Source organism: Haemaphysalis longicornis, unplaced genomic scaffold (genome assembly GCF_048455015.1).
Source record: "Haemaphysalis longicornis isolate Haplotype H1 unplaced genomic scaffold, Haemaphysalis longicornis Haplotype H1 scaffold_8, whole genome shotgun sequence".
NCBI lineage: Eukaryota > Metazoa > Arthropoda > Arachnida > Ixodida > Ixodidae > Haemaphysalis > Haemaphysalis longicornis.
This window is the reverse complement of record NW_027526445.1, coordinates 120,869,712-120,897,649: the sequence shown is the minus strand read 5'-3', so window position 1 is coordinate 120,897,649 and position 27,938 is coordinate 120,869,712. Positions and strand designations below refer to the sequence as shown.

Below are 27,938 nucleotides of genomic sequence, written 5' to 3'. Positions count from 1 at the left end.
CTTCAAAACCGTACTTCTGTGCAGTCTGCCTACATAGATTGTGTGATACGAGATACATCAGCTGAAATACGCAAGTGCATGGCGCAAACGACCACAAAATATCGTCAATTTGTAAACCGAAATTGAGAAAAGCATGACCATTACGGCCAGGCTGAAAGTGACGTTGCCGCCGGTGAGGAGGCGGCTGGAGCGGCCAGCCGGCCGGAGCAAACCTGCACGCAACGGATTTGCTCGTGCGACAGCCTTTGGAGAAGCATGCCCAGCGGCGCTCAGCCAGTTCTCCTGGTTAGCCAAAGAGCCATGCACTCAGTCAGCAGGCATGTCACTTCTGCTTCATGGCTGCTAGCGCAATCCTCCAGTAGGTGCAGCGTCGCCCACGAAGGAGCTATTTTAAAGGCTTCTAATGGATTAACAACGCATTCCATGGGGCTACCAGTCATGTCCCAGTTGGTTCGGTGGAATATGCTGTAAGTTCAAAATAAATTTGGCCATGACGAAATTTGCGTGCAGTTGGCCTCTCAATTAAGCTGGAACGCTGTCCGGGTGGAAAAGTTTTCAGATATTCAGGCAAAGCTGTGCGTTCCAAATTTACCCTGAATCTCTCACTACTTCACTAATCGCTCAGATTGAGGCAAAAAAAATGTTTTGATCATGATTGCTTTCTGCAAAGAAAGCAGGGTTTTGCCTCAGATTTTGTGGGACTGCTTGGTTATAATATTAACTCGACAGTACTCAAAAGTGTAGAACCAGTAATTTCTTCACGACTTTCCACAATTATTTTTACAGCGGAGCTGTATGTGACCAGAATACCGGCATTATTTGTGTCTGTAGACAGACCAAAGAACCCCTGTAACATGAGTGAAGCTCCAGCACTGAACGCAGGAGAACGAACAAAATTATACGCCTCGAGCGCGGCCTGTAGGGGCGCCACTGAAATCCCCCTAGCGGCCCGTTTCGACAGCAGGGGCGGGAGTCGGTATCCCGCTCCCCAGGGCCGCCACTGCTTTTGCGGCACGTCCACGACTGAGATTTACCATGTGCGGGCGTTTGAAATCCATGTTTATGTGGAGCAGTCACTCTGTTCGCAAATGAGGTGTGTTTACGAGAGTGAAAATGTTTCTGACGCGATCTTGTGTGGTATATTCGGTCTGTATAAGCGCCAGGTGTGTGTCACAGGTCAGCGGCGCGGAACCGGCGTGTGATGGAGCCGATTGTAGTTGCACTGACCTGAATTTACTAGCAGTGTCTCCGTAACCACTGGTTCCTCAAATTTTCATGCTACGGCTATACACTACGATATAAATTGGTTTTGTGCGCTTACATAATCAGCGGGGCACTCATACCTGACAACACGCCAGTTATGTTTGCCAATATTAAACCTCAGATATTGATCACCGCCATTTACAAGCCAGTCTGTGTTAATTTCGGGAATATTCAACAAAAGTACGATGGGCAATGCATAATTATACTCGGGGATCAGCACACCACAAACTCGTCTTGTCGTGAGGTGAGCGCTCGCAAACATTCATCTGCTCCTCTGCGAGCAGCGCGGAGACGGGCTTAGAATATAATTACGTCCGCGACTAATGCTTCTTCGAAATATCGTCGTATGGCACAGAGAGCCAGCAGAATAAAGCAGAAACTGAAATACGAGGGCCTTATCACATACCACTCTCTTCCAACGACACCTTTCATCGCTTGTTGTTGAACAGCCTACCCTGTATGCTTCCAAAAATGCGGACGCCGTACGATCAGCTGTTCATTGTAGTAGAAAAACAAAAGGAAAGGGAACGCGACATTTGTGTGTGCGTGATTACTAAAACGTTCATTGCTTGATTGCGCTCCGCATTTGTACACAGCGTCCCCCCCCCCCCCGATGTCTCGCGAAATAGCAGTGCATTTCACGTATAGTTGGTCCAGTGAACCCTAACTGGCTTAAAGGGGCCCTGAAAGGCATTTTGAGCACACTAAATGAACTAGCGCAATCGCTAGATTGGGTCGCCAACGTCACCTGTGCCAAGTATTACTCTTTTACGCGCAGCGGAAAGCTCACACTTTTGTTGCAAAGTTGGTCGCTTTTTTCTCACCCTTTCCTTCGTGTTTTTGGACGCCGCCATCTTCACATGTCTACATCATCGATTCCCAGATGTTCGTCATGAGCTAGACATCCTGCTATTGGGCGGCTTTTTCACGCACTTCCGGCAAAGAGATGAGTCGTCTGCTCAGCGTCGGCTCGCCGGCTGATCTGCCAGCGGAGTGCCGGAGTGCTTTGACATTTTACGACAAACGAAACAAGTGTAAACAAACGCTTAACCGTTTGTATTGAATGCAACACGGCCATAACACGACGTGGATTTTATCTTACGTGAGTACGTACCATAAAGAAAGTCCCGTGGCACTCCTTTGGTGCAATCGCAGAGAACGCCCTGAGCCGAATGCCCGGGTTTGACGCGTACATTTTATTCAACTTCAAAACAATCCAGAGATGCGTTTCGAACGAACGCAACGTCACAACATGCGTTGCAAGTCTGAACCGCGATTGACAGACGATGAGTTGCCTCCTCCTGCCCGTCGTAAATTCGGCACTCACCTCACACCCGGTTTGCGAGGACGAGCAGCAAGTCACAACTCTGGCGCGCAAGCGAGAAGGCTTTTAGCCAGGCACACTGCACATACCCCATGCGAGGTTGAGTGGTACGTCGTTCGAGAAAGATAATCCAGACCATGGGAAGCACTATCCACCCGCAGAAGTACAATGTCGCATTTCATCGCGAAACGAACGCGTCCACAACACACAGGAGGCGATGCACACACACACACACAGCTTCGGTCGCTGCATTGGCTTAGCTGCAAGCTTCGTTCGGACAATCAGCGATGCTACGATGATACAGAGCAGCGTGAGGACGACGTGCTAACCACTTCACGTATTTAAAAACACAGGGGCAAAGAACTAGGTTCATCGGAAGCAAAAAATCTTTCCTCCATTATAGTGCCTGAAATATACTGGCTAGTGTGCCGAGGGCGGGCTCCAGGCGGGTGCCGGGAGCGATGTACGCGGCCGTCTGCCGCTTGGGGCGCTGCCATGCGGGAGTGTGCGCGTTCATCCGGCCCGAGCAGATCGGCGCGGCTACCTCCGAGCTGCGTAGCCATTGCGTAGCAGACGGCAGCGGCAGAACTTTCCATTCCCGCTTGCGACGAAAGCGAGCGAAAGCGACGGGAATTCTGTCGCGCAACCAAAATTTGTCCCGACCATTCGACAAAACGATCGTCGCGCGACAAAGCGACGGAATTCCTGCCGCTCTCACTCGCTTTCGTCGCAAGTGCGAAGGGGCCTTTATGCGCAATCTCCGCCCCACATAAAACAAGCTCTTGCTTGTCGCCTGAGCATACGGTTGATATCTAACTACGTTACACTGTGCTTGCCAGTGTATTTAAACGATGTCACTAGGTTTGAAACGTACGCGCTCGGCGTGCAGCTTTGTAAACGCAAGCGGTTTCACATACGCACGCTATTTTGCTGCTAATAGAGTTTTAGTACAGCGTTTGTGGCCTTTGCATACGCTAAACGCTAAATTTTTGCGTCCCGCTACGTGACACCGCGATGGGAGTTTTAGTAGAGCGTCTCATCAGTTTTGCGTAGCGACACACTAATGCATACGGCGCCATCTGTCAAATGTTTTCCGAAATGTCTCGCCGGCTGATCTGCTAGCGGAGTGCCGGAGTGTTTGGACATTTTACGACTATCCAAACAAGTGCGAACAAACGCTTTCCCGTGAGTGTTGAATGCAACACACGGGTGCAGCTTGTCAGAACACGGGTTCTCGCTGATCGAGTGCAGCGTTGGTTTGCTCTTCGCCTTCACGTTCATCGCCGCTGATAAAGCGATCCGATCCGGCGCGTTTTGTGCACGGGTTCTGTGTCGGTTGAAAATCTTTTTTCACATGCCGCCGGTAGTAGGAATTACAACCACCGCAAAAGTCCGGCACCAGCGGGGCCACATCTGAGACCGCGCTTTTTGGATAAACAGTGCGCGGTGCACCAAAGGGAACGAGCGCACGATTCTCCCCACGCGGCTGCGAGTTCGCCGCCGATACCAACTGCACCTACGTACACCGCGAAAGGGCAAGGCCAGGCCGCACACATGCGGCCAGGTCATTCGTTCGCTTTTCCAGCCTGTGTCCATGGTGTCTACAGAGATGAAAAAGCCGAAAGAGCTGGCCCGTAGCAGACGGCAGTCTGTGGGAGCGCAATAGCGGAAGTACGTCACCGCTGAGGAGCGGAGCATCATGGGAGGGGAGGCCAACAGCGAAGAAACAGTTGAAAGGAGGAGGAAATACGGCGCGACGATAATTCGCGGTTTTTGATTTACGATTTCTCAGCTAATACTCATCGCTTTAACAAAATTCTTGCAGGAGGAGATTGCTAATACATTGCTTTATTTGGTTACATGTACATCCATGCATCGGCGGAAGGCATTTCAGGACCCCTTTAAGTTTCGACGAACGTCTTTAGCATGTCAGAAGCTGCACTGTTTTTTTTTTATTATTTCCGTTAGAGAATTGTGTTTCTTAATTCCGCACTTGCAAAAGATTTATTTTTCCGTGGTTTCATTAACTTGCCTTGGTGTGTGGGCACATATTTAACGACGCACAGCTAGGCTTGGAAGATACTTAACATTTTCGCATGGTTTATATGCTGATAAAAGGCATTAGTTATTGTCCGGGATTGGGTAATCAAATCCCTGAAACATTTTTCTGCGACGTATATATTCGAAACGAAGCCGCATTCGTTGTTCACGCAGCAAAATGAAGCCAACCTCTCATTGTGCCAGTATCAGGTCTAAACGAGGCGACATCAGAATTCATTTGTGCCTGATGTTTTGGAGGTGACAGGGGTGATATGTTGCTACCGTCGCCGACGCCCGGAAGAGCGGCGACGGAGCGCGCAGCACCGCGTCTCCGGGTAGCTCTTGCAGGCAATCGCGTACTCTGCGTACTCTACACAGCTGCTTTTTAAGTGACCTGAACGTACTCTTTGCCTATAGACGTCACCATAACAAGTTTTTTTCAGGGAGCGGAAAGGCGAAAAGAAGCGAAACAGAACCTAAACAGTGCACGCGGCCCTATCAGCCACGCAGCGCAAATCCCGTCAACGCCGCGGAGAAGCGGCGGCAGGCGGCGCAGCGATCGCGAAGCTTGAGGCGTATAGTCAAGAGAGCTTAGAACAGGGGACATGCATGGAGGAGTGCAAAACAAAGATCACGTGACATCAGCATACTCCACATGTGTTTCGAGTAATGTGAACACAACATACCATAGTGTTCATTTCATTAAAAACAAGCGCACACCACGTATCCCACCCACGTGGCGGACGATAAGGAAGTTGGTAACAATGGAAAGCCCGTGACGATTACACAAGTTGCTGCGGTACCATCCGCTTGCGACATGGAAGTGGCGTCAATACCCGTACAGTCGGCCAAATTTTTAATTAGCAGGCGCAATCGGCGATGTTTCTGTCTCATGACGTTCTTAATTAAGGAGGAACAGCCTAGCCCCGATGATGGGCCCTGTTGATCGCGGCTTCTTAGCATGCACTTAATTTTGACACGTTTCCAACTTGGCTTCCGTCATACGGCGCTGAGGCACCAAAAGTCAGCTCGCGCACACTAGTTAAAGATTTGGCCAAATGTACACATATGAAAGGCATATATGGGCCACGTAAAAGTCATTTACAACCCACATACATAAAACACACTCGTAAAGTCACATGCACAATAAATACATAACCAATCTGCCTTTTTTTATCACGGTGAATATTAAAATTTAACCCTTCACCATTCAGTTCCCTCACATACATTTCACTTGCTTTTTTTTTTTTTTCCAATTCCAATATACTGGCATTTTCACACTGTCTTTTAAATGGGGTCTGGAGGCATTAGAAAGAGTTATGCTATTTTCCACAATGAACATAGAGCCAGGCAAGTGAAAGATTTTTTCTACAGTGCAAAACACCTGTTTCTGATATCGCTACTGTTTCTCTAGTCACTCGTGCGACTCGTAAAGAATGGTGAAATCAAGTCCCACACAAAGCCTGTGCGTTTAACCCGCTTACTCACATGTCCATGGTATTGTCACGACCATTTCCACTACTGCAGCCAACAGTCATTGGCTGCTGCGACGCAACAGGCAAAGAACTGAAATGAAAAGAAGAGCATACGGCTGAAATATGTTTTGAGCTTCTCATTCCAGAATAACGTGTTAGCAAAAGGATTGACATTTGGGCAAGTTGGTATTGCTCAAGCACCTTGAACAGCAACATAGTAGGCACAGACACGATCGAAAGAAAGAAGATGACAGGATGACGTGGTTAATCTTGACAGCATCGTCTTGTTGTCTTCATGTGTGTGTGTTTACTACGCTGCCGTTCAAGCTGCATATCGTGTTAGTATTCATAAACACTTTTGGCCCTGCCAATGATGTTGTGTTGTGACAAGACTAAAGCATGTAAGAAACAGACGGACGTCGGTGGCTGATATTCACGAATACAGTTAACATGACCTGCTGGGCTAGAATGGAACGCAACAGCTCGTCACTGGCATTGCTTTGCCACCACTGATTCAACACAACTGCACATGTTTGGCTCGCATGCTCGAGCTCTTTACCGTCATCTTTTACCACCATAACGCATTACGAGCCCGTTAGAAGAATCCTAATAATAAGGGGGCTGTCAGATTGCAAGATTATTTTAGTTGGAACAAAAGAATATACCTAAATACGTTCCTGCTTTCTTCTATAGTTCATGACAGTCGCCCAAATAAAGCATTTCTCTCACGATACTCAACAGTGTCAGCTCAGCTATCCCTTCATGCTTTTCCACACCAGCTTTACAGTGAAGCCATATATGTATAGCTCAGATCTCTGGATCTTTCGTATCCACCGGTAAAAAGCCCTCAAACACAAGCACCGAACTAAGCAGTACAAGTGATAGCAGCAGTGACAGAGTGACTGAGGGATGCTCAGAACTTTGTAAGAATGTGAAAGCAAAAGCCTTCACATTCTTTCAACTTTGCGAATCAAATGCAAACGCTGTGCTGCTCCAATGGGCTTTTCAACGGCATTTGATTCAAATGTGCTTCAAAGTTATTCGAGCCAAATGCCAACTGCGGACGACATTTGAAGCCCCCAAATTCGCCCCAAGTGCCTTTGAGACGAGAATGTTTGTACTTTTGACCCAGTCCCTTCGCGCAACTTGCAGAAAATTAATACCGAAAACAGATTGCCGAGCTAACATCAACATTTTTCAACTAGTGCATTGTGCAAATATTTTATTTTCGAACTTAAAATACTGTTTCAAGGATAACTGATGTTATACATTCGTCCCAGCAAGTGGACAGCAAATGTCTTGAAAGTGATTCCCAATTTGTGAAAGAAAAACACAATATAATTGTGTTCATATATAATTTTAAGTATGGATATGTACCAATGTTTTTATGGCAATGAATTACTAAAGTGAGTAAATATCAAACCTTTCAACTGCCATTGAAACTGCATTGAAGCATGGCTGATTCCGAATGGCATTCAAGACCTCGGTACCTCGGTAGGTACCATGTCAAAGAGCCGATCACATTCATGCTGTCGACCTTGTAATGAAAAAACCAGCGGGGGTACAGTAAACCTTTTTACATGACACTTATAGATAACAAAAATCCCCTTTCATTCAGCAGAAACATCTGCAGTGGCGGAAGCATTGAAAGAACAGGAAGTACGTATTTATTCGATTATAAGGCGTTCACGATTATAAGGCAAGGGTTCAGTTTGGAGAGTAAAAGAAATCGCCATATATATATACTACAGAGCTTTGAATATAAGGCAGGGTATGACTGAGACTACGGATTTTGGAAAAGAAAAACCTTCCCTTATATTAGAATAAATACATTAGAGAGGACCTAAATGGAGCACTGAGAAGTAGATACAAGAAAAATATATATGCAGCCATGATAAGGTTTCATAAAACGAGTGTGAAGTTTTTCAATAGGAAGAGCACCAGACAAGGAGACACCATCTAACCAAATTTGTTCAAAGCATGCTTAAAGGGTGTCTTTATGAAGCATGGTTGGGATAAATGGAAGATAAAAGCAAATAGACAACATTTGAGCCACTTGAGATTTGCAGTCGACATCATTTTTTTTCAATATGAGCAATACTAACGTAATGCAAAACTGTCATGCAGAAAGTGTGTGCAATACTACAAGAAGCAGATTAAATGAATATAACCCCCTGGGTAAATTGTCAGACGGGGTCAAAACCACAACAACGAAATTAGTTGCGGACCTACTACGGGCTGCAGAGAGCATACAGCAAACACATTGACATAATGAACAGTAAGCTGTCGCTAAAAGGAATGGTTTGCAACCAATGCATATTCTCCAATGCAGCAGCTTACAGACTTACTAAGCAGCTGGAAAGAAAAGTTAGAGAGGCTTAACCCTTTGAGGGTCACGGCCGTACATGTACGTCATCGGCAAAAACTTTCAAAATGGTCAATCATGTACACGTACAGCATTGCTTGTATCTTTAAAAAGCGTCGTTTTCGCCAACTTCACTTGCTTGGCATGTGCTGCCACACTTCGGAAATACATCAAATTTTTTTCTTGCACCGATGGCTCTTCTTTTTATGTTTTTTTTATGATTTACTTCAGCGGCGCGCCGGCTATCACTTGCGCATCTCCTAACGAGGGGGCGCGCTGGGTATCGCCCACCAGGCGCCAGGGCACCTCTCACTTCTTGCGCCTGCCACAGACCAAGGTCTCCTGCGAAACTAATGAGGCTCTTTTCTCCTTTTATTTGTATTTTATGAACGGTGCGCCGTCTATCGCTTCCGCATCCGGCCGCGCACGCGAGCGCACGTGCAGCGACTGGTTTCGGTTTCGTCCTCCAGGTGGTTCCCGCTTTTTGCGCCCTCGAAACTGATGTCTATCTGATTTCAATTCACTCGAAAGGTGCCGGCTTGTTACTCTCTCGTTTTTATTTATTATTTTTCTTGTGTTACTAATGAATAAACCACATATATGTAACAACACAAACAATTTTTTTGTCACTTTAAGGTCACCCTAAAAAAATTACGATAATTATTTCTCGAAATAGATTCATCCGATGAATTCAAATCAGCAATAAAAAAAATTGACCCTCGGGGGTCGCATTTGGCGAAAAAATTCCACCCTCAAAGGGTTAACCAGCCATGGAAGAAAGAATTATCAAACTATTGCTAGGCGATGAGAAACAAGCGTCTTGCATCAGTAAGCAAACTCCTGCAAGATATCCTAGCTCAAGTAAAGCGAAAGAAATGCAATTGGCCTAAACATGTAATGTGTAGAACCGACAACTGCTGGATAACCATGGTCCCTGAGTGGCTACGAAGAGATGGGACTACAAGTAGGGGAGATCTGGAGCTTGCTAGAGGAAGTTTGGTGTCACAGCATTGATTTGTGCGATAAAAAATGGAAGCAGTGAGAAGACAATGGCAGAGGCCATCATTCCGCCCAACACACAAATGTGCTGGTGACGATAATAGATGCGCTTGTTTTTCACTGATTTAAGAGAAAACCAACAATTTCATTCGCTTACTGCCTAAAAAAGGGTCCAAAGGCTTTCGTAAAATTCGTGCTTTTTTTTTTACGGTGAACACGAACGTACAGAAGGTCACACACGATGCACAATAGCTGTCTTTCATATTGCTACTGCCTTTCAAGTTGTTCCTGTAGTTTGCAAAGGCTGGTGAAATCAAATCCCATACGCTGCATATGTACCGAAAATATTTACTTACACGTTGGCAGCATTCTCACGACCACCACCCTGGCTGAAGCCCATAGCCATTGGCTGCTGTGGCGTGACAGGCAAAACACTGAAACGAAAGAAAAAGCATACAGCAGACATATCAGCCATTTATTTTAGCATACCATGTAGCAAGCCACAAGCACTGCTGATCCACCAATGAAGCTGCACCTAACAAGACCATGAGGAGGGAGACAACTGGAATTGTCTGGAGGAAGACAACTGGATTCTGGAATTTTTTTATTTTTAATTGGAACAATAAAGGGCTAGAAATGTACTCCTGTTTTCTTCTCGTACATTTGGTGAGACCTGCTTGAGTACAGCATTGCTCGCACCATGTTCGAAAGTGCTGCCTCAGTAATTCCATCACATTTTCTCCCAATTATAAATAAAGCAAAGCTGGAGGTGGCTTCAATTACAGGATGTTTTGTATCTGTGGCATAACACCCCCTGTAGCGTGACAGCCAAACAGAGGAGAAAGAATGATTGCAGCAAGCCAGTGTGACGTGCAAAAAAATTTCTTGAGAAGCCCACATCGTGAGACGGCCACAGCAAGACAAGTGGTCCGGCCAAAAAGGGTACAATGGGGTGCTTAAGATCATAACAAGCCTTCCATAAGGTCCACGACGCGTAAAGGCGGGTGGTGTGATTCCAGGGTCAGTCTGGGTAATCCGACCACCTTCAAGCATAGTAGAGTAGCGTTTTCATAGCGTACTCTATGGACGGTGCTATTGATGCAACTAAGGTGTCCACACGCATAGTTGGCTCATGTTCTCCCAGAAGATAAAAAAACCATTGGAAGCTCACACTAACACATAAGACTTTAAGGTTGCGAGGCTGCAAACAACCTTCACGACCATCGCGGAGGTTTAAGACCCCCGATTGCAGCCGATTTGCTACTTCTCCACTGCTGCAACGACCTTTACTCCATCACTGTTGCTATAAGTGTGTGCTTCATTCATTTTTTTCGAAGTGATAATCATTAGACATCACCTTAGAAAGGCGTATGCTATGATGTGTCTCTCTCGTTCCAAGAAGTGTTGCCACCATCACGGCGAACGCTGGCGTCTTTCTCGTTCCCAGCAAGTGTTGCCACGATTACGGCAAACGCTGGAGTTTTTTGGGGGGGGAGGAAGGGGGGGCAATCTTGGCCAATTTTCCTAGTGGGTACGCATGGCTTGATAAACGTGTGCTGGGGACACTGGGTGGTTACTGCAAGGCACGCGCACACAAGCAGTCGGCATTTTCTTGGTTTTAGATGCGATGCTGAGAGCATCTCTTGTCGGCGGCCCTGTCCTTCTTGCGTGCGTCCGTTGTTGTTGTCCGCACCGCTGCACCCCTCCTCCTCTCGCCGTGATAGCGCGCCCTCTCCCCCAACATCTGTGGCGCACGCAGTGCGGCGCGCTCTCTCACTCCGCCGGTGGGTGGCGCTGCGCGCGGTGCAAGCGCGCTGTGCGCATGTGCAGCGCCCTCTCTCTCCGCGGTCTCCTCTCCTTCGGGCGCGCTGCGCATATGAGTGCCGCGCTCCGGCCGGTCTCTCAGTCGACGGTCGTCCGCGCTACGCTTGCTCTCTCTCTCTCGCATTACCTGACGATTGCTCACGCAATTCGAGTAATCGACCCAACGGAAACGCACAATGGAACCCCCTTCAGCGTCGCATCACACCAGGGTTCCCGCGAGGGGAGGTGGGCATAATTTTTTCCAACTGCTTGGCAGTCACCACAATCTTGGCATGCACGCACGAGCACTCGGCATTTTGTTGCCTTTTTTAACTACCGGGCGGTCGCCGCGATGCCCGCGCTCATGTGAATGCACTCACTTGTGCGTGCTCGGCAATTTCTTGGTATTTTTAACTGCGGACACGAAAAATTGCGATTTGCTAAACAGCTTCGCCGTTAAAAAGGAGAAAAACCAGCAATGTCTTAATGGGGTAACGGTAGTGCAATAAACAGCAGAGGAAAGAAAGGGCATAGGAAAAGTACCAAGGAGGTTTATTGTCACGTGGAAGATCGGTTCAGGGGCACGTCAAGAGGCTGCAGAAGACCGGCAGGGGCTGAGGGCAGCTGTTCCTATGGATGGCAGTGCTCACAAGCGTACATGTGGCACCGAACGTAATTTGATCCTACGTGTAGGTTAGCTTCAAATGATAACCCATGCGTGTGTCATACAATTGATGTGTCATACACTCGTGTCATACAATTGAGTGTCGTCTCCCCGCAACTATTCATGAAAACCCAGGTGTAATGGAGGAACATAAGAGTGTAAGTTGCAGCGGCACAGCCCACCGTCATTTAATAGTTAGTCAAGGAGTGATGGATCGGATGATGGGGAATCTAGGCAGTCCATGATAGCTCGTAGAAAAGTGTCCCGGCGCTTTTGATCACGTATGCTCAGCAAATCACGAATGGCGTAGATGCAAGAGTCAGAATCATGTCCAGTTAGGTTGCGTGGGTTGACAGGATGGCAAGAGAGGCAATCAGCATCCCGATGGAAGCAACTCGATTTATAGGTGACACAAAAAGTATACTTCTTCAGGTCCAACTGCCACATACTGATATCGCCAATGGGGTTTGTTCAAGCAAGCCAACAAACAGCATAATCTATGACGACTGAGAAACAGTGGCCATACAGGTAGGGATGAAATTTTGCTAACACAAGGGCACAGCACTTGCACTCTGCAAAGGAATATATGCAATATGATGTTGGGTCAGGACGGCGGTAATCCTGTGGTCACTGGTGTCTGTATGGACTTCTCTTGGAGCAGATAAATTGAAGTGGCCAAAAAAGGGCAAGGCAGTGACCAAGTCAATCAGCGTAATCAATACGTCGACTTGAAAAGGGCCTTACGGCAATTCGGAATCCTTGCGAAACAGGCCTGCAAGGGCGACAAACGATGTTCACAAAATTTTTGATGAACTGGCATAAGTATGAGCACACCCGACAAAGCTGCACATGTGCTCAGCCGAACAATGCGCAGAAAAGTTATTCACCGCATGAACCCTAGCAGGATTAACACATGAACCTCCCGAAGCTCTACGAGATGGCCAAGGACGGTGATTTGGTGGTGGCCAAAGTAACAATTCTTGGAACTGAGCTCACAGCAGCGTTGCCAGATGGTTAAATTTGGCACCAGATAGTGGAAATCTGGTGAACTGTGGAGGGTACACTTGTTGAAGCAACGGTGCGGCTACACCAGACGGTATCTTATGAAAAGTGGTGAAAAAAGTCTGTTGCCGCTTAGAAGTATCGTTTTCTTTATCCCGAATGAGAGCTTTTTTATCTCCTAAGCCCCACGAGTGACTCGCATTGCTGGGATACATGCATATTTTAATGTGCTTGATAAGTGTTTTTAGTTTTCACCACCCCTGAAAGTAATCAAAGCTCAAATGTGACATTTTGTATTTGAAACAAACCGCTCTGACTAACACCCTTTGAAATTCTCTATGCGGGACATCCCACTAGCATTCCTCTCTAACATAATTTTCACTGACTTGTTTTGTATGGCACATTGATTGTACAGTAACCAGTAGGCACGCTCACATAATTTGAGAGAAATATACGTTGCACCATGCCTTATGTTGCAATATCAAGATAGGCAAAAAGTGATGTGACCACTGTATTGGATGCGCGGTAATTTTCTGTGCGAGCCTACTGATAGAAAATAGACTAAAAATTCTTTTAGCTAGCACTGCGGGAGATACAAATAAGAAATTTTATTTCACTTCGTTCAAATTTATTTTGGGCGAAGCAACAAAAACACTCATCTTAACTCTTTCGCTACCGCCGGAAAATTGACTAATTTTAGGGGTCCAAGAAAACATTCTTTTTCCTGCTAAAAAATTGGTTATGCACTGATTGCAGGAACACAAAATGCAGATTATTTAACGGCCTTTCCAATAACACCAGTTTTTAAAGTTTTTTTATATATCACAGTTGTAAAAAAAAATATCAAAATCAAAATTTTTGTCAAGTTAAAATGACAAAAATGATAAAAAGGAGTTGTGTTCACCAAACCACCGGTAGTTGAAAAAAATTAGAATATACATTTTGTAGGGAAACATTTCAAAAACACGCCCTAGAAAAAATGTCTACTTGCGCGGAACAGTTTGTCAGATATAAAAAAAAATGTTAGCATGCACAGTGCTCATGTCATGCGGTGAAGCCCAACCTCCAATTCAAAATGTGCAATTTCGGGTGGTTTCCTGGAATAAACCTGGCGGTTTGTCATTATCAGAGGCACCAATTTGCCCCCACATAACGTAAAAACATCATGTCAATGGCTGACTTTTCATTTACAGCGAGCACAATATTTGGGACTAGCACGCGATGCGGAAAAAAACATGCATGAAGTTGAAAACGGAACGCCGTGGCTGATGCTTGTTGTCGTTCACGGTCAGTTATCTCTCAAAACATAAAGCTGAGCTTTATCATCATCTTCTTACTCGCAATTGTAGCCTTGCTCGCAAAAATGAGGTGTGATGAGCTAGAATCGTGCCCTGCGATCTTTGACCGAGTAGCAGTTGTGCGATGAAAAAGATCAGCACAACGAGCCTCCTCTATTGCAGCGCCACCTAACATTTTTCAAATGAAACAGTACAAAAACTTATCAGAGACTCCGTCCGAATAGACAGTTCAACTAGTAGCAACATTAGACACCCGGATATACCCTCGCATGGAAACGAAACTGGAAGTCGAACAGATGGCAGTGTAAGGCCGGTTTGAAGCGCTGTCCTCGGCGGAACTGATATCTGGCAACTGGCTGTGTTCTTTTGACTTGCATCTGAAGTTCTCATCGCAGAAATTGGGTTAGGGTGGGGGAAATCAGGAGCGCCGTGCTTTGTTCGAGGATCAGTCGCGGACGCTCGAGGCGCCATGGCAGGTAGCCTTGAAGTTGGGTAACTGCGTAGTAGCGCTAAATATGAATTTCGCGATGCAGAAACGAAACCGAAACTGTTGTAAACTGTTTGCGAATGGTCCTGGGGTAAGTAGAACTACCACAGTACTTAGAATAACGTGTGCAAAGGCAATAAAACTGCCTAAAATCATAAAGTAGCTTTGCAACCAGGCACTGCTTGACATTTTCAGCCAATTTCTGGAATTATTACTGTCAGAGCGTGAACCTGACGATTGAAAATCGTTTGCTAGTTCCACATTCACGCCCTGAGAGCAAAAAACAAGCGCTGGTGCAGAGTGATTACGAGTTGCACGCATTCTTCGCTGGTAGCAGTGACGCGCGATGACCACGCCCCTTTTCCACACCCAGGTGATTCAAAAGCGTGTCAAAAATCCCGTTTCCGTAGCAAAAATGAAAACAAAACTGATTTTGAAAGGCCATTTTCTGATCTAACTCCGAACAGCTTTACTTGTTTGAGAAACGCCTGGAATGCTATGAAAAGGCGCTCCCAAAAGTATCGATCAAATTGATCGATTTTGATAGGCGCGGTAGCGAAAGAGTTAAAGACTGTTCTTTGGCAAATTGCACACACAGAAGAGATACAGGAGCCAGAATTACATTATTATGGCCGTAATTTCGTGATAATGACATTTGGTGAAATTTGGACCAGGGACTGGTGCTGCAGCCTCTTTCCAAACTTGCAATGCTGGCTGATGGCCTGCACGCCTAAAAACACTGGGAATAGTTTCAAGTCGGCGAAGGTGGCTTGTAGGCGCCAGTGTAAAAAACGATGAAATCATCGAGGCAAAATGTACTAGCTAAATGTGTAGACCAGTTGAGGCAGTGCAGAACTGAGTCCACCAATTGCTCAAAGGTGATGGCCGCAATGTACAGGCCAAAACACACTACCTTGAATCGGTAGAAACTGTCTGAAGTAACGAATGCGGTCTTCTCTGGGACTAACTCGTGACAGCAACTGACCGCAACATGTGACGCCAGACATTGAAGTTTCAGTGTCACTAAGCAGGGAAGCTGTGTGTGGGCTTTGGCCCCCAGTACGGGTTTGCGAATATTCGGAACTTTCGAATATCGTAGCAAATAACGCAGTATTTGATTTGGTTTTAATATAATAACACAATATTTCAAAATTTCCAATAAATGTTTTTTTAGTACTTCAGTGTTCACAAGCCAAGGGGACAGTTGTTTCAATGAACTTGGACACATAACATTGTGCCTTCTTGAAAACGAAAAATTTCCCACTAAGACAGAAGCAAGATATATTCTTTGTAACGCGTAAAGATTAGGTGGCCACCTGATGTATCACACTTTGAGCGCTTACGAGTGACAGCACAAACACGCACCAACGTTCTCTGCAATCGGCGGTGGGCTTTCCCACTACGCATCTGCGCTATGCGGCTAAGTGGCACGAGGAAGTTGCTTTTCCGGAGCAGCTCTCACCTCCTTCGCATTGGCCCAGCTCTGCACGCGTGCATCTCTTTCCATATCCCGATAATGTGATTGCGCTCAAACTGCCCAGGTAGTTACTGATATGGTCCCCAGTTTGCAAATAAAATGATGCGCAAAACATATCTTTCTTTTTTTTTTTTTACCTGTAGTGTTTTTTGTCCTCTATAGAATACCAGGAAGAAGCCCAAATGTCTAGCTTCACATTCCTAAGAATCTTCATTAGGCTTTCTTAACAAGACGGCGTGAACACTGCGCATTGGCGATGCTAGTTTGCCGACCGCATACATGTAATATTTTGCCCTTGCATCAATTTTGGTCTAAATTCTTTTCATACTTTTGTATTCGTCATGAAAGGAAAGATTCTTGTGTATGGAACGCAACATTCATGCATTGTTAGTACCGAGAAAAAGATACATGAGCAGAGGGATGGAAAGCGGGGGTGTCGTCATCAAACCATGAGAGCATGCCTGGGAGGGTTTATAAATCAGGCTATTTTTCATGCCTTGCACTGCCCCATACACAGTTTACCCCAACCTGACATGAAAGTTCATGAAACAACTACTTATATATATATTTCTCATAGATAAATGTGTTAATCCCAATTACACTAATCAATGAAGCACTTGCAGTTGAGGTCACCACATGAGATGAAAGTTGCCTCGTATAAAATTAAATGGCGTCAATAAACTAAAAGCAGTAGAATGGCCACTGTATTTTTGTTTTATGCCATAGAAAAACTTTGCAAACCCTTTAGATGAGCCCTTTATTTTCCTACAGGCTAATCACTGAAGCATGCTTGAGAAATTGCAAATTTTATTGTGGGAAATGGGTAAATATTTGCTTTAGTTCCGAACTATCCCAACAAAATCATTATTCGCTTCATATTCACTCTGAAAGCAAATACCACTATTCGCACACCCTTAATCTGCATGCCAAGCCATTGCATGTGTGAGGCTATATTGCTACGACTTCTAAAAGGTAAGCGCCTGTCATCTGCTGAAAATTACGTGCAAAGTTACCTTCTGGGTAAGGTCAAGATATGACCATGATGCCACGAACCTTTTTTCTCACCTGTTAGGTGTGGAAGATGAAGGCAGCTCCGCTTTCACAGGTTCTGGAAGGAAAGAAGTCGTTGCTTTCAACTTACACCACAAACAAGTAGTGTTCACTTAATGGGGTGCTGTAAGCATCCCCCTCACATGTGATTTTACGCCTTCTCTCTCACAGCCTCATTTTGTAAGGAGCTGCTAGAGTAAAAACGTTTACTACAAGCTTTAAAAATAAAAATTTTAGTCAGCTCAAAGAATAAGCCATACCATTGATTACCGTATAAGTCGGAATATAGGTCAAGCCGGAATGTAGGTCGACCCCTTACCCTTGCAGCCAAGAAATTGGAAAAAAAGTATCGTTTTATTGAGGCTATAAGCACTTTTTTTGTCTAAGGTAACTCATTAGAGCTGTCTGAAATCTTGTCGCACGACTGCCTTTGCCATGCTGTCTCCCACACAGCAAGTCGTCCTTGGTGGAGTCCAGGAAATTGCTTTATGGCGCACTTCTTAAACCCTCACAAGACCATGTCATCAGTAAGCAAGCGCCAAGCATGGGACACCCATGTGCAGACCGCCGTGAGATTCAGTTTGCGCAGGTGGCCAGCAAACGTCTTAGTGTTCCTACCGGCCATCCATTCGTAGAGACGTCGCACAATGCTCGCGGACAAAAGTAACCACCTTGTCCCTCAGATCCAGGTGCACAGCGCAGCACCCACAAAACGAGGTTTTGCGAGCGCTGCATACTGAGAGCTGCCCCTTCATCTCACACCAGAGGCGTTAACTCTTTACGGTGATACTAAACTGGTGCTAGTCAGACATGTTGTCATTGCCTTGGGCATACTGCGTGACTTTTTTGTAAATGCTGCGGTGAACTGGTGCTAAGTGCCTCAACATATCTTGGTCAAGAAGAAAATAGCACGCACATGCTCAATGACAGCGACAGAAGCAACAAAAAAATGGTGGCAAGTTTGATTGATGTTGATGGCAATAGTGCCTTTGCGGTTCGGATTGGCCTGATGGGCTACTTGGTTGCCAGATGACAACTAAAATTATGCCAAGGCCGTGTCTAGAGTGCCGTCTCACGGTATTATAAGCACTCCACTATATCAACGTCCACCGGCGTTTTGCGACAAAATTACCGCGTCTGGCAGTCCACCGCTTTAGATAACATAAAGCTAGGCAACCTAACCTAAACATAACATAGATAACCTAACGCACACAAAGAAATCATTTAAAACACCAAAACTAATCTAAGGCATAAAAATTACACCCAAATTAAATAATGAACAAAAAAAAAGCACCCGAGGCAAAAGCCGGTTTCGAACCACCGACTTTGGGATCAAGAAGCTAAGACGGATCCTCTGCGCTACAACGACAGACTCTTTGGTTGGTGCTAGCCTAGTGTTAAATATTCGAATGTCGTCGGACGGCACTATAGACACTGCGTTATGCCAATCACCGGTATATAGGTCGAGGGGTGACTTTTTGACAAATTGTTCGGAAAAAATCTCGATCTGTAGTTCGACTTCTACGGTATTGGAGTACGGCAGCAAATGTAGAAGCTAGGTGTAACAAATAAGCGCATCTTGCCCCTTTCTGGTTGCACAATGCAAATCGGTATCAACCTAGTACAGGAATACGAAAGAATACACTTTAAAAAACATCACTACCATTCGTATAAAAGTGATCATATTTACACAATACTATTAGTTTTGTGCCGTTGTTGTCGAAACCACTAGAGCGAATAGAGTGTGAAGTGTGGAAGTGCTGCAAAAATGAAGACATGTTTCTGACAGTGCTCCAGGCTTTTGGGAAATGTGAGAGAATTAATGATAAAAATAAATACAAAGAAAATTAATTAACCTACCAAGAAAACACCAGCTAACCCAAGAAACCACAGGGCAAATGTGCCAAGAACCCTTTGTCTAGCTCGACCATCAATTTTTATGATGTCAGACAAAAAAGATGAAGCAATGCAAAGACAAGACAGGTTTGCAAAAGCCATGGCACCCTTTCCTACACGTACTCTTTGCGTCTGATGTATGTGACAATTGGGTCCACGAATGTGACACTAAAGGAGCATCATAACCCCCAAAACTTTCGTATCTGGTTGCTTCACTGCAAAGTCCCCAATTTTAGCTTTTGAAAGGGGCAATGAAGACAAAAACACAACTTCGTTCAATTTGAAAGAATTATACCGTGGTAATTTACACAGCTCCATACCGCCTACGAAAGATTTTTTGTTTTCCTTAGTATGTACATATCTCAATTATTTGTCTGAAGTTTGCCATTAAATTGGTATCACCGTTATCTGACAAAACAGCCTTTTTAGTAAGCCAAACTTGCGTGGAATAGCGAAGAGCACAGTTTAAGGAAACTACAAGAATTGCAGGGGGCAATCAAAAACCCAAAGACGGAATGAAAGCAACGTGAACATGCTGTTCATGTTGTTAAAACATTTCGCCATTCTGCTCCATGATAGAGGATGGCCAGCAAAGCTGTACAGGAACAACCCAAACCCTGTACTTCCAATTACTTCAGAGAGGGGAAAATAGCAATGTATGTGGTGTACAGACAAAGGACACACTTCAATAAAATATGTACATATTCTCTAGTAACACCCAAAGCTGACAACGAGAGCTTCGTGCCCACACTCTTTGCTTCGTGAAATGTGATCAACACACACTGATGATAGCCATCGGTGCTTTGGGGCGTTTGGCATTTCTACTGTGGTGCTTGGGGCCCTTACAAATTCCTGGCCAATACCCACAAGTGTACATTACACTTTTTTGTTAGCCGTTTTTGTTGACCAGGGTGTCTACCAAGTTGACATTTTCAACCCCCCCTCACCCCCCCCCTCCCCGAGTGCTTTTGCTGAATTCTCTGAGTGACACAAAACTTGGTTTTAGGACAAGATGGGCTGATACCATGCCACTATATGCTGTCACTCTCTAACAAACAGGCATCAAAAATTAACAATTGCAGTTTGAATGGTAAGGAGTAATGTTTATTTCATTCAGAAAGAAAATGCTAGGGACAGGTTAGTTAAACTCACAGCAAATAAACTACCTTAGGAAAAAAAAGTGGTAATACCGCTTCCATATCGGGTTAAACATTTTCAAATACGATTAATAAAAAGAAGGTGTATACAGAAGCAAATATTTTGGAATCTAAGATATTTCTATCTACTGATAGGAACTTCATTTGGTTTGGGGCTCAAACTTTGTCACAAATGGGATTCCCTCTCAGCAGTCAGAAAGTGAACCTAAACTGCACTGCCATGTTCTCAGCTCGTGTGCAACGCTGCAGGGTTGCATCGCACTGTTTTCGGGAGTTTATTCCAGTTTCGGTGAGGGACACCCGCATCTCGGCATCAACCAGCACTTTCTGAATTTTGAGCTCCAACTCCTTCAAAGAAGCAGCAGCATGCTTCTTTATGCCTCCCTTCTGCGCCTTCGTAATGCTTCATAAAGCCCCCCTTATGCTGCCCCAAAAAGTTGTGGTGGAGTACAGCTTCGTTCACAACATTTTCTGCCACCTTTACGAAGCTGTCTACAGTCTGGGAAACACATGTGAACATGAAGGAATGGTGAGGAGGGGCTAAAGCAACGCGTCTTCTTGCTTTGCTTGGCACAGCCTTTAACAGCACACTGGGAGGGTTCAACAATGGCTGTGGAGAGGACACTCTTCGTACCAACCATATGAAGTGCATCCTCTCTTTGACTTTCGTCCCCTTGGTAAACACTAACAGTTAATTTTTCCTGATAGAAGCGTGAATTCTCTGAGTTTTTTCCAGTCTATCCTAAACCCTTGAGAATTCACAGCTTCTTCACTAGATAGACACCCTCCTGATGGATGGAGACAAAAATTTCTGCTATCTTGACCTTCATCACTTGCAGCGTCGCTGTTAATGAGCGACGTTAATCTTATCTTGGCCACATATAGAATTATGCCTGGTCAGTTCCTTGAAGAGGTAACCAAATTGGCTTTGACTGACTCGATAGCCTTCCCCTCGAAGTAAAATCAGCTTTCTTGGCCTGCGTTGAATATCGCCTCACAGTTCGAGGTGAAATTAGGCAAATTTTGTTTCAAGCCAGCCAAAAAGTTTGCAGCAGGCAGTTGGTTGAAAGGATCTAACTTACTGTTCATGCTTTGAGAGAACCAAGAATTCTTCTAGTGTTCTTGAGGCACCCTTTTTCACGTCCATGCACATCATGCATTAGACCAGACAGTTATGAAATTATATATGAGTAGCGCCAAGTTAACTTGTAAACTTTGGTTTTGTCACAGACTTTGCGCAGGAAATGAAATGCAATGGTACTACGCAAAGGCAAGTATTGCTTCTCCTATTTCAATACTGCAATGAAGCATAAGCTGTAGAACTTGGATCAGTTAGACACAGCAGCATTTCGCATATTCCGCAAGCAACAATCAACAGTCTTCAAATTCGGCCATTCAGGTGCATATATTTCTGCCTCAGTTGCACCGTGAAGTTATTGAACGTTACATGAATTAGTTTTGGCCACAAGTCTGCTGGTTACTCTAAATTAGAGCGCAAAAGCAAGCTAGCTTATATCGCTAGATTAAAGGGTCAGGAAAAGAAATATATCATTCACAGACAGGGTATTGACACCCCCTAAGTTTTCCCGCACTGCAGTTTATGACATCACAAATCCCTAATGAATGGCGCAATACTATTGGTGGAGCATGTTGAAGCGTTCCTCTGAAACAAACACTGATGCACCGACATGTAACCGCAAAATAAATATGGGCACGAACTTCCCCAGAGCATGTGATTTTTAAAATATATGGACCACAGCTAGCAAATATCATGAAATAGTATGCAACACTACAGGTAGTAAGTACTGTTTCAGTTTCAGTTTTGTTGAAATGTTACACCTCGCAGTACAAGTGCACCCCCAAGGTTCATGCGGGTGAATACGAAGAACATACCATACCAACTCACAACTAGCACATACGTATGTATACACAACAACCAGCGGCAAAAGTTAGGGATTATTAATGGGATCGCCTAGCTACTGGGACGTGGTGGCTGCAAAGTTCATCACCGGAAAATTTGGTGCCTGTATTTTTCGCACTTTCCTCCAGTCAGCAGCACTTACTTGGTGGGGCTAGGCATCCAGGAAGCATGCACTTTTAGCGGCAGGCAGCGCATCCAGGCACCAGGGGGTGACTTAGCCTGGATGCCGCCGTACCGAGAAGGCCTTAAAAAGACCTCTTCTGATTGACTGCTAAGTGAAACCCAATAAGAACAGGCTTTCTAGAAGATTGTGACGATCGAGTAAAGTAGGACCCTGGCTTGCCCTTGGCAGTTCGTGATGTGCCTTCAACGTCCTGAGCTGAGCATGAGGACGCGGGTTCGATTCCCAGACACGGCGGCCGCTTTTCTGATTAAGGCCAAAAGCAAAAATGCCCGTGTATACGAGATTTCACCGCACATTAAAGATCCCCGAGTGGCCAAAAATCATCCGGAGCACTCCACTACGGCGTGCCTCATCACCTGTGTTGCGCTGGCGCGTGAAACCCTACAATCAATCAATTCAACGTACCGAAAAAAATGGAAGAAAAATTATGGGGAAATGCCAGCCCAAATTATTTCTCAGGAAACAAGACATCACTAGCCGTCAAACAAATGCCAAGCGAGCTATGAAACAAGTGATCTTTCAGTTAAAATAAAATAAATGCATCCATGCACCCTGTACAGATGGTTAATTAAGCAGTGAAGCTGTGACACACGACCAGTGTTTTACATACAACGCGTGGCCTACCAATTTTGAAATAATGTTCAGCTGGTGTTTGCCACTGCCATGTTGCACTACTTGGACTGTACGGCCCGCAATTATCGCTTAAGCTGTGGTTCATATAGTAGCTTGCTGCTCACGTACTCTGCTGTGATGAACTCAGTTAATCTCTCTCTCCTAACTCTCAACTCCTCTCCAACATGTTTTTTTCACGCATGCATTGAATTGGGCCAGACCAGTTTTCTGCATACACAGGACCGCTGAATTTTCCTTTCGCCTGGCTACATGAAGCTTCGAATTAGGACCCTCTCAGTTTTTAATTCAGCCTAAACTGTTAGCACTCAATTCCTACTTACCCGGCTTCTTAAAGTAGGCAATGAGCTTTTTTGCATCCTCGTGACCAAGGATAGCGGCCACTTGACACTCGTCCACCTTTGCGATGTCGGCTTCCGAACGGACACCTGCCGACTTGAGGTATTCGAGGAGCTTTTCCAGGAGGTCAGGAGTGACATTCGGGAGGATGCCACACACCTGGTCCACGAAGATTAGCACCGCTTTCAGCGTGGGGTCAGCGGTCTCGGCCATTGCGCTTTCTGGACTGGAATTAAAGACCAAATCCTGGTATTAATAAGCTTGCTGGTTAGTGCAGCAGCACTTTTTTCATCAAAGCACTGCACTTTGTTATTGTGGTCAGCTTTGGACAGAGCTGTCAAGGTTGGTAAAGGTATTCTGTCATTGTAGAGTTATGTACGGAAGCCCACTGGCAGCACTACTAATGAGCCTTTCTGGAACTCATTTAGAATTTATTGTTTTTAGTGCACCAAGCAGCAGAGGTGCGTGGAAGAAAGTATAACAGTGAAGAACACTGTTGGAGTAAAAAGCTAGAATAACCTGTTTTCTTTTTCATGTGAGATATTTGTTTACAGAATTTTTGTCTCAAGGTGTGTTTGTCGTATCAGGCTTCTTTAAAGAGATTCTGCAACACTTCCAAAAAATACTTTTACACTTTCCTTCACGTCTGGAAGCATTGCCAAAGCTATAGTTATCGCCAGCATGAAACGGCACGGTGTGATTTGCTCATCGCAGCAGATCTGCCTTCCGTTTCTGCTTTGCTTTCGACTTTTTTTGTAATGTTGCTGTCGAAGTCGTTTATTGGTGGAGCTGGAAGGAAGCCGGTTAATGGCCACTACACCGCTCTAATGATGTCATTCGAGCACTCAGAGAACACCAAGACCAGGAAAGAGAGAAAGATCTTTTGACCAGGGCCGGTATTCTCGTTTTGTCCCTTTCAATGTGTCCCTTTTGGCAAGCCCTGATTGGCTAAAAGCAAACAACCGGAAGTGACATAACGCAAGCGCGGCAAACCTACTGCCAACGCTTATTGCTTAACCGGAAGTACGTCACGACGAAGGGGAGCAAAAGGGACGTTTTCAAAAGGGACAGTTACGAGAACACCGCCCCAGGTTTCAAAGTTTTCTGATGGGCACAGAGCAGAAATTTTGGCTGAGGTAGTTTGTGACCGCCCATTCTAAGTACTGAATGTGTTAATTGGCTATGTTCTGAAAGTATTTAGGATGTATAAAAAAGATGAAAGTGTTGCAGGGTCTCTCTATTATTTTTGAGGCGCTGGGAAAAAAGAAAAGGTCACTCTATCTATGGTTCATACATGTGTTTTGCATCCGCCATGGTGGTTATTAAGTAGCCACGTTGTGGTGCTGCTCAGCTGAAGGATACGGGTTTAAGTCCGTTGCAGCAACTGCTTTCCTGATGGAGGTGAAAAATTGAAACATGTATGTGTCACCAGTTCGTTGCACATTAGGGATCTCCAGGTGGTCTGAAGCAAACCATAGCCCTTCACTGCGCCACACTTTACAGCCCACGTGTAGCTTTGGCGTGTAAAAAAACCCAAAATGTATTTTGCTTTCGTTTTACGCGTTTTACGGTGCAAAGGTACCAAAGCTAAGGAGCACCAGAAACCATATCCATGGTATGGCTGTGGCCACTGCATGTTTCAACAAATACGCTGATCCACGACCGGCTTTATAATACAGCCGATCGTGGGCTGATCGCACTTATTGGCTAGTGATAGTGATGGGGGCTATACCATTTGTCCTTGTTACCACAGTGCACAGCGTGCAACTTAGCCAAAGACAAAAAGACTTGATAAAAAATGAACAAAAAAAAAAGAAATACGAGCAAGAAAAAAATGTTGCGGCCCTCAAATGTGCTGGCAATCTCACATCCGGCGTGGCACAAGATTTTGCCAGCAACGTTCCAGCTTGGTCTTTCTGCAGCTCCGTGGTTGCTACTTGCTCCGAAATCAAGTTCCTCTGGCAGGTTTGTTGTCTTAGTTGTTGGAATGATGTCCTGACACTCATGCTCTCTGTGTTTTATATTTTATTCAGACTCATCTAAAAAAGAAGAGATCCTGTATGAATATTCTCCGCAAAGCAAGCCCTCCACATTCGTGCCCACATCTCTCTGCAGCAGACCTCCACCAACAGCCTTTGCAACTGTCCACACACTCCAACTGGTCTCGTGCTTCTGTGCTGCATACACGGTTTATGTCGGCTTCCCCGTGGTTGCCCCCAGCTACTCCATCATCACACCTTGAATTCTTCGACAGGTCACTCTGACCAATGGTGTAACTCCCCATGGTGACTGCGCGCAGGCAACCCGTAGTGGCATCACTGATCCCTCCCACACCTGACCCACTTTGTTGACTGACGGCTTTAAATATTGTACACCCACACTAGACAGGCCAGGCTGCTGTGTGGTAGTGTCTGCAGCCACTTCTCATATGTCTCCTTGGCCACCACATCCCTTGCCATAAAAGCAAACCCCTCCTCACCCATTGTCCCCCCAAATTGACTTCAAAACTTTCTCGTGGGCTACAAGATGAAAAGAAAGGCATTTCTGTAAGTTAGCCTGCACACTGCAACTATCATCCACAGCCCTCTCACCCTTCCATACTTGTTGAAGGCCCACAGCGCTTGAAGGCCCAACGTTATTTTATTGCACGCTGCTTTTCCAGCCTCAGCTCCTTCTTTTACTCGACTAGGTACGCATTGGCCTGCCCTCAAGACCGTGCCCAAATGTGTGTCTCCGAGGCAGATGTAGGCGCCCTGAAGGAGGAGGCTGGTGCAATGACGACAACGGTTGTAACTTTACCCTCTGCAATGGGTCATCGCAACCTGCACATGGTGGAGCCAAAAAAAAAACTGATAATCCGTTAGTGGATCTTTAACGACTCGCAAGCAATTCATCCCTCTCCACCATGGACTTGAGGCTTGGCCCAGTGAGCACGCTTTTAACCGGCCGCCTGTTTTACTACCCTGCACTGACTGCATGTGCAAGTGGTCGTGCGAGTCATATATGGCACCTGTCAAGACAGCGCTGAAGCAGACAGCACACTGCGCTTCGACTTGCCGTCGCCATGGCAATGTCAGCACTGTCACAAAGACAGCTCTTTCCATGCTGTCATTTTTTGTTGTTGTTCTATGAGACCGAGATTTATGCTCTGCAGAGCGATGCGAAAATTTTGCAGACGCATCGTTTTATTGCAGACGCAATAAAACGATGAATGGCGCTGCGTGTCCGCCAGTGTTCATGACGCTTCTTCAATGCCTCCAACAAACAGCTGTATTTTCTTAGGCGATGCTATGCGGTAGCGGCATGCACAGTCATAGTGCGGGCGGGGGGGTCGATGACCACGGCAGTCGACAACTACAAACAGCCGTGCACGTGATGACAACCACGTGCGCAATAGTCCTCTATGTTTCCCCATGGAGGGCGCAACTCGCCGACATGTCAGGTGCGACGGCAGCCCATGGACGTTAATTGTACATTCTCAGACTCTTCGTTATTTTATGCCCGCTTTTTTTTGTTTGTTTTTGTTTGTTTCTCGTATGTGCTGTAGCCGGTCGGTCAGCCGTGTCAGCTGCGAAGCGCGCCGCGCGACACGCGCCCCACCCAAGTGCGCAGCACGCCAAAACGCGCATACAGACCGCTCACTGCTCCTTCAGTTGTCGTGAAGCGTCTCCTGACAAATGTCCCTTCTATAGATTCAGTAAGCTGCCAAGGATGGCGTCACCGCCATCAGTCCAGTGCCTTTTACATCATTTTCACTGCGACTGCATCCATTTACAGATCTGCGGCAACAAAGTGATCGGAATTTTTAAGTGCACGCAGACTACAAACAAACAGAAATAAGGCCGAATTCTGGCAGATAAGCCACACAATATCGCGCTTAATACGGCATTCGCCAAACGAAAACACTCACCTTTCTCTCGTAACTTGAACCGCGCACCGTTTGAAAGTTGACTCACGGGATGTGATTGTCACCGGCACTCCGGAGACCCACTGCGTGGAACCCGGGACACGCAAAAGGGACTCGATGCGAATCCTGCTTGGTGACTGGCGGCACGCAGTGATGGCAATGGTACGTGTTGACAAGGCGGCTTTATAAATTGTGCGCGTCAATTGCACTAAGAGAAGCAACGCTCTTGCGGCCGTGGAAGCGTATTGAAAAGCTAGTGAGAAACTTGAAAAGCTCACACACTTTAGAGCGCCAATGTAGAGTGTACTAGAAGTTTTAGAGTGGCCCGAGCGGCGGCCTCTCCCATTGCTCCGCCGGGTCGACTTTCGCGCAGAAAATAAAACCGGTATAGCGGCGGCGCTGCTGTCGTCAACAACTGAACAGCCGGCGCTCCCCGGCACCAGCTCCCAGCCTGCGCGCGGCAATATTTGCGTTGCTCGCTGCGGTGTTTTGCGCTTGCGAAGCTGATTTATTTTGGAGTATTAGGTTTAACGCGCCGGCGGTACACAGGCGATGAGGCAAGCGCTACTGGAGGGCTCCGGATTAATTTTGACCACCTGGGGATCTTTAACGTGCGCCGAAATCTCGAAGACACGGGCGTTTTTCGCTTTTATCCTC

The 27,938-nt window shown here is 45.8% G+C and overlaps 1 protein-coding gene across 2 annotated transcripts in view; it reads right to left on the bottom strand.

The window, feature by feature from the left end:
• The window catches only part of LOC144150006 (uncharacterized), a 31,819-nt gene extending 4,255 nt beyond the window's left edge, over positions 1 to 27,564 (bottom strand). For both annotated transcript variants that reach the window (XM_077681775.1, XM_077681776.1), the window contains exons 1-5: positions 27,285 to 27,564; positions 23,359 to 23,600; positions 17,263 to 17,305; positions 9,823 to 9,900; positions 6,116 to 6,193 (exon numbers count right to left, since the gene is read on the bottom strand). In XM_077681775.1, the coding sequence (XP_077537901.1) occupies positions 6,116 to 6,193; positions 9,823 to 9,900; positions 17,263 to 17,305; positions 23,359 to 23,587 (428 nt within the window). In that variant the 5' untranslated portion in view covers positions 23,588 to 23,600; positions 27,285 to 27,564. The remainder of the gene's footprint in view (positions 1 to 6,115; positions 6,194 to 9,822; positions 9,901 to 17,262; positions 17,306 to 23,358; positions 23,601 to 27,284) is intronic.
• Positions 27,565 to 27,938: the final 374 nt, after the last annotated feature.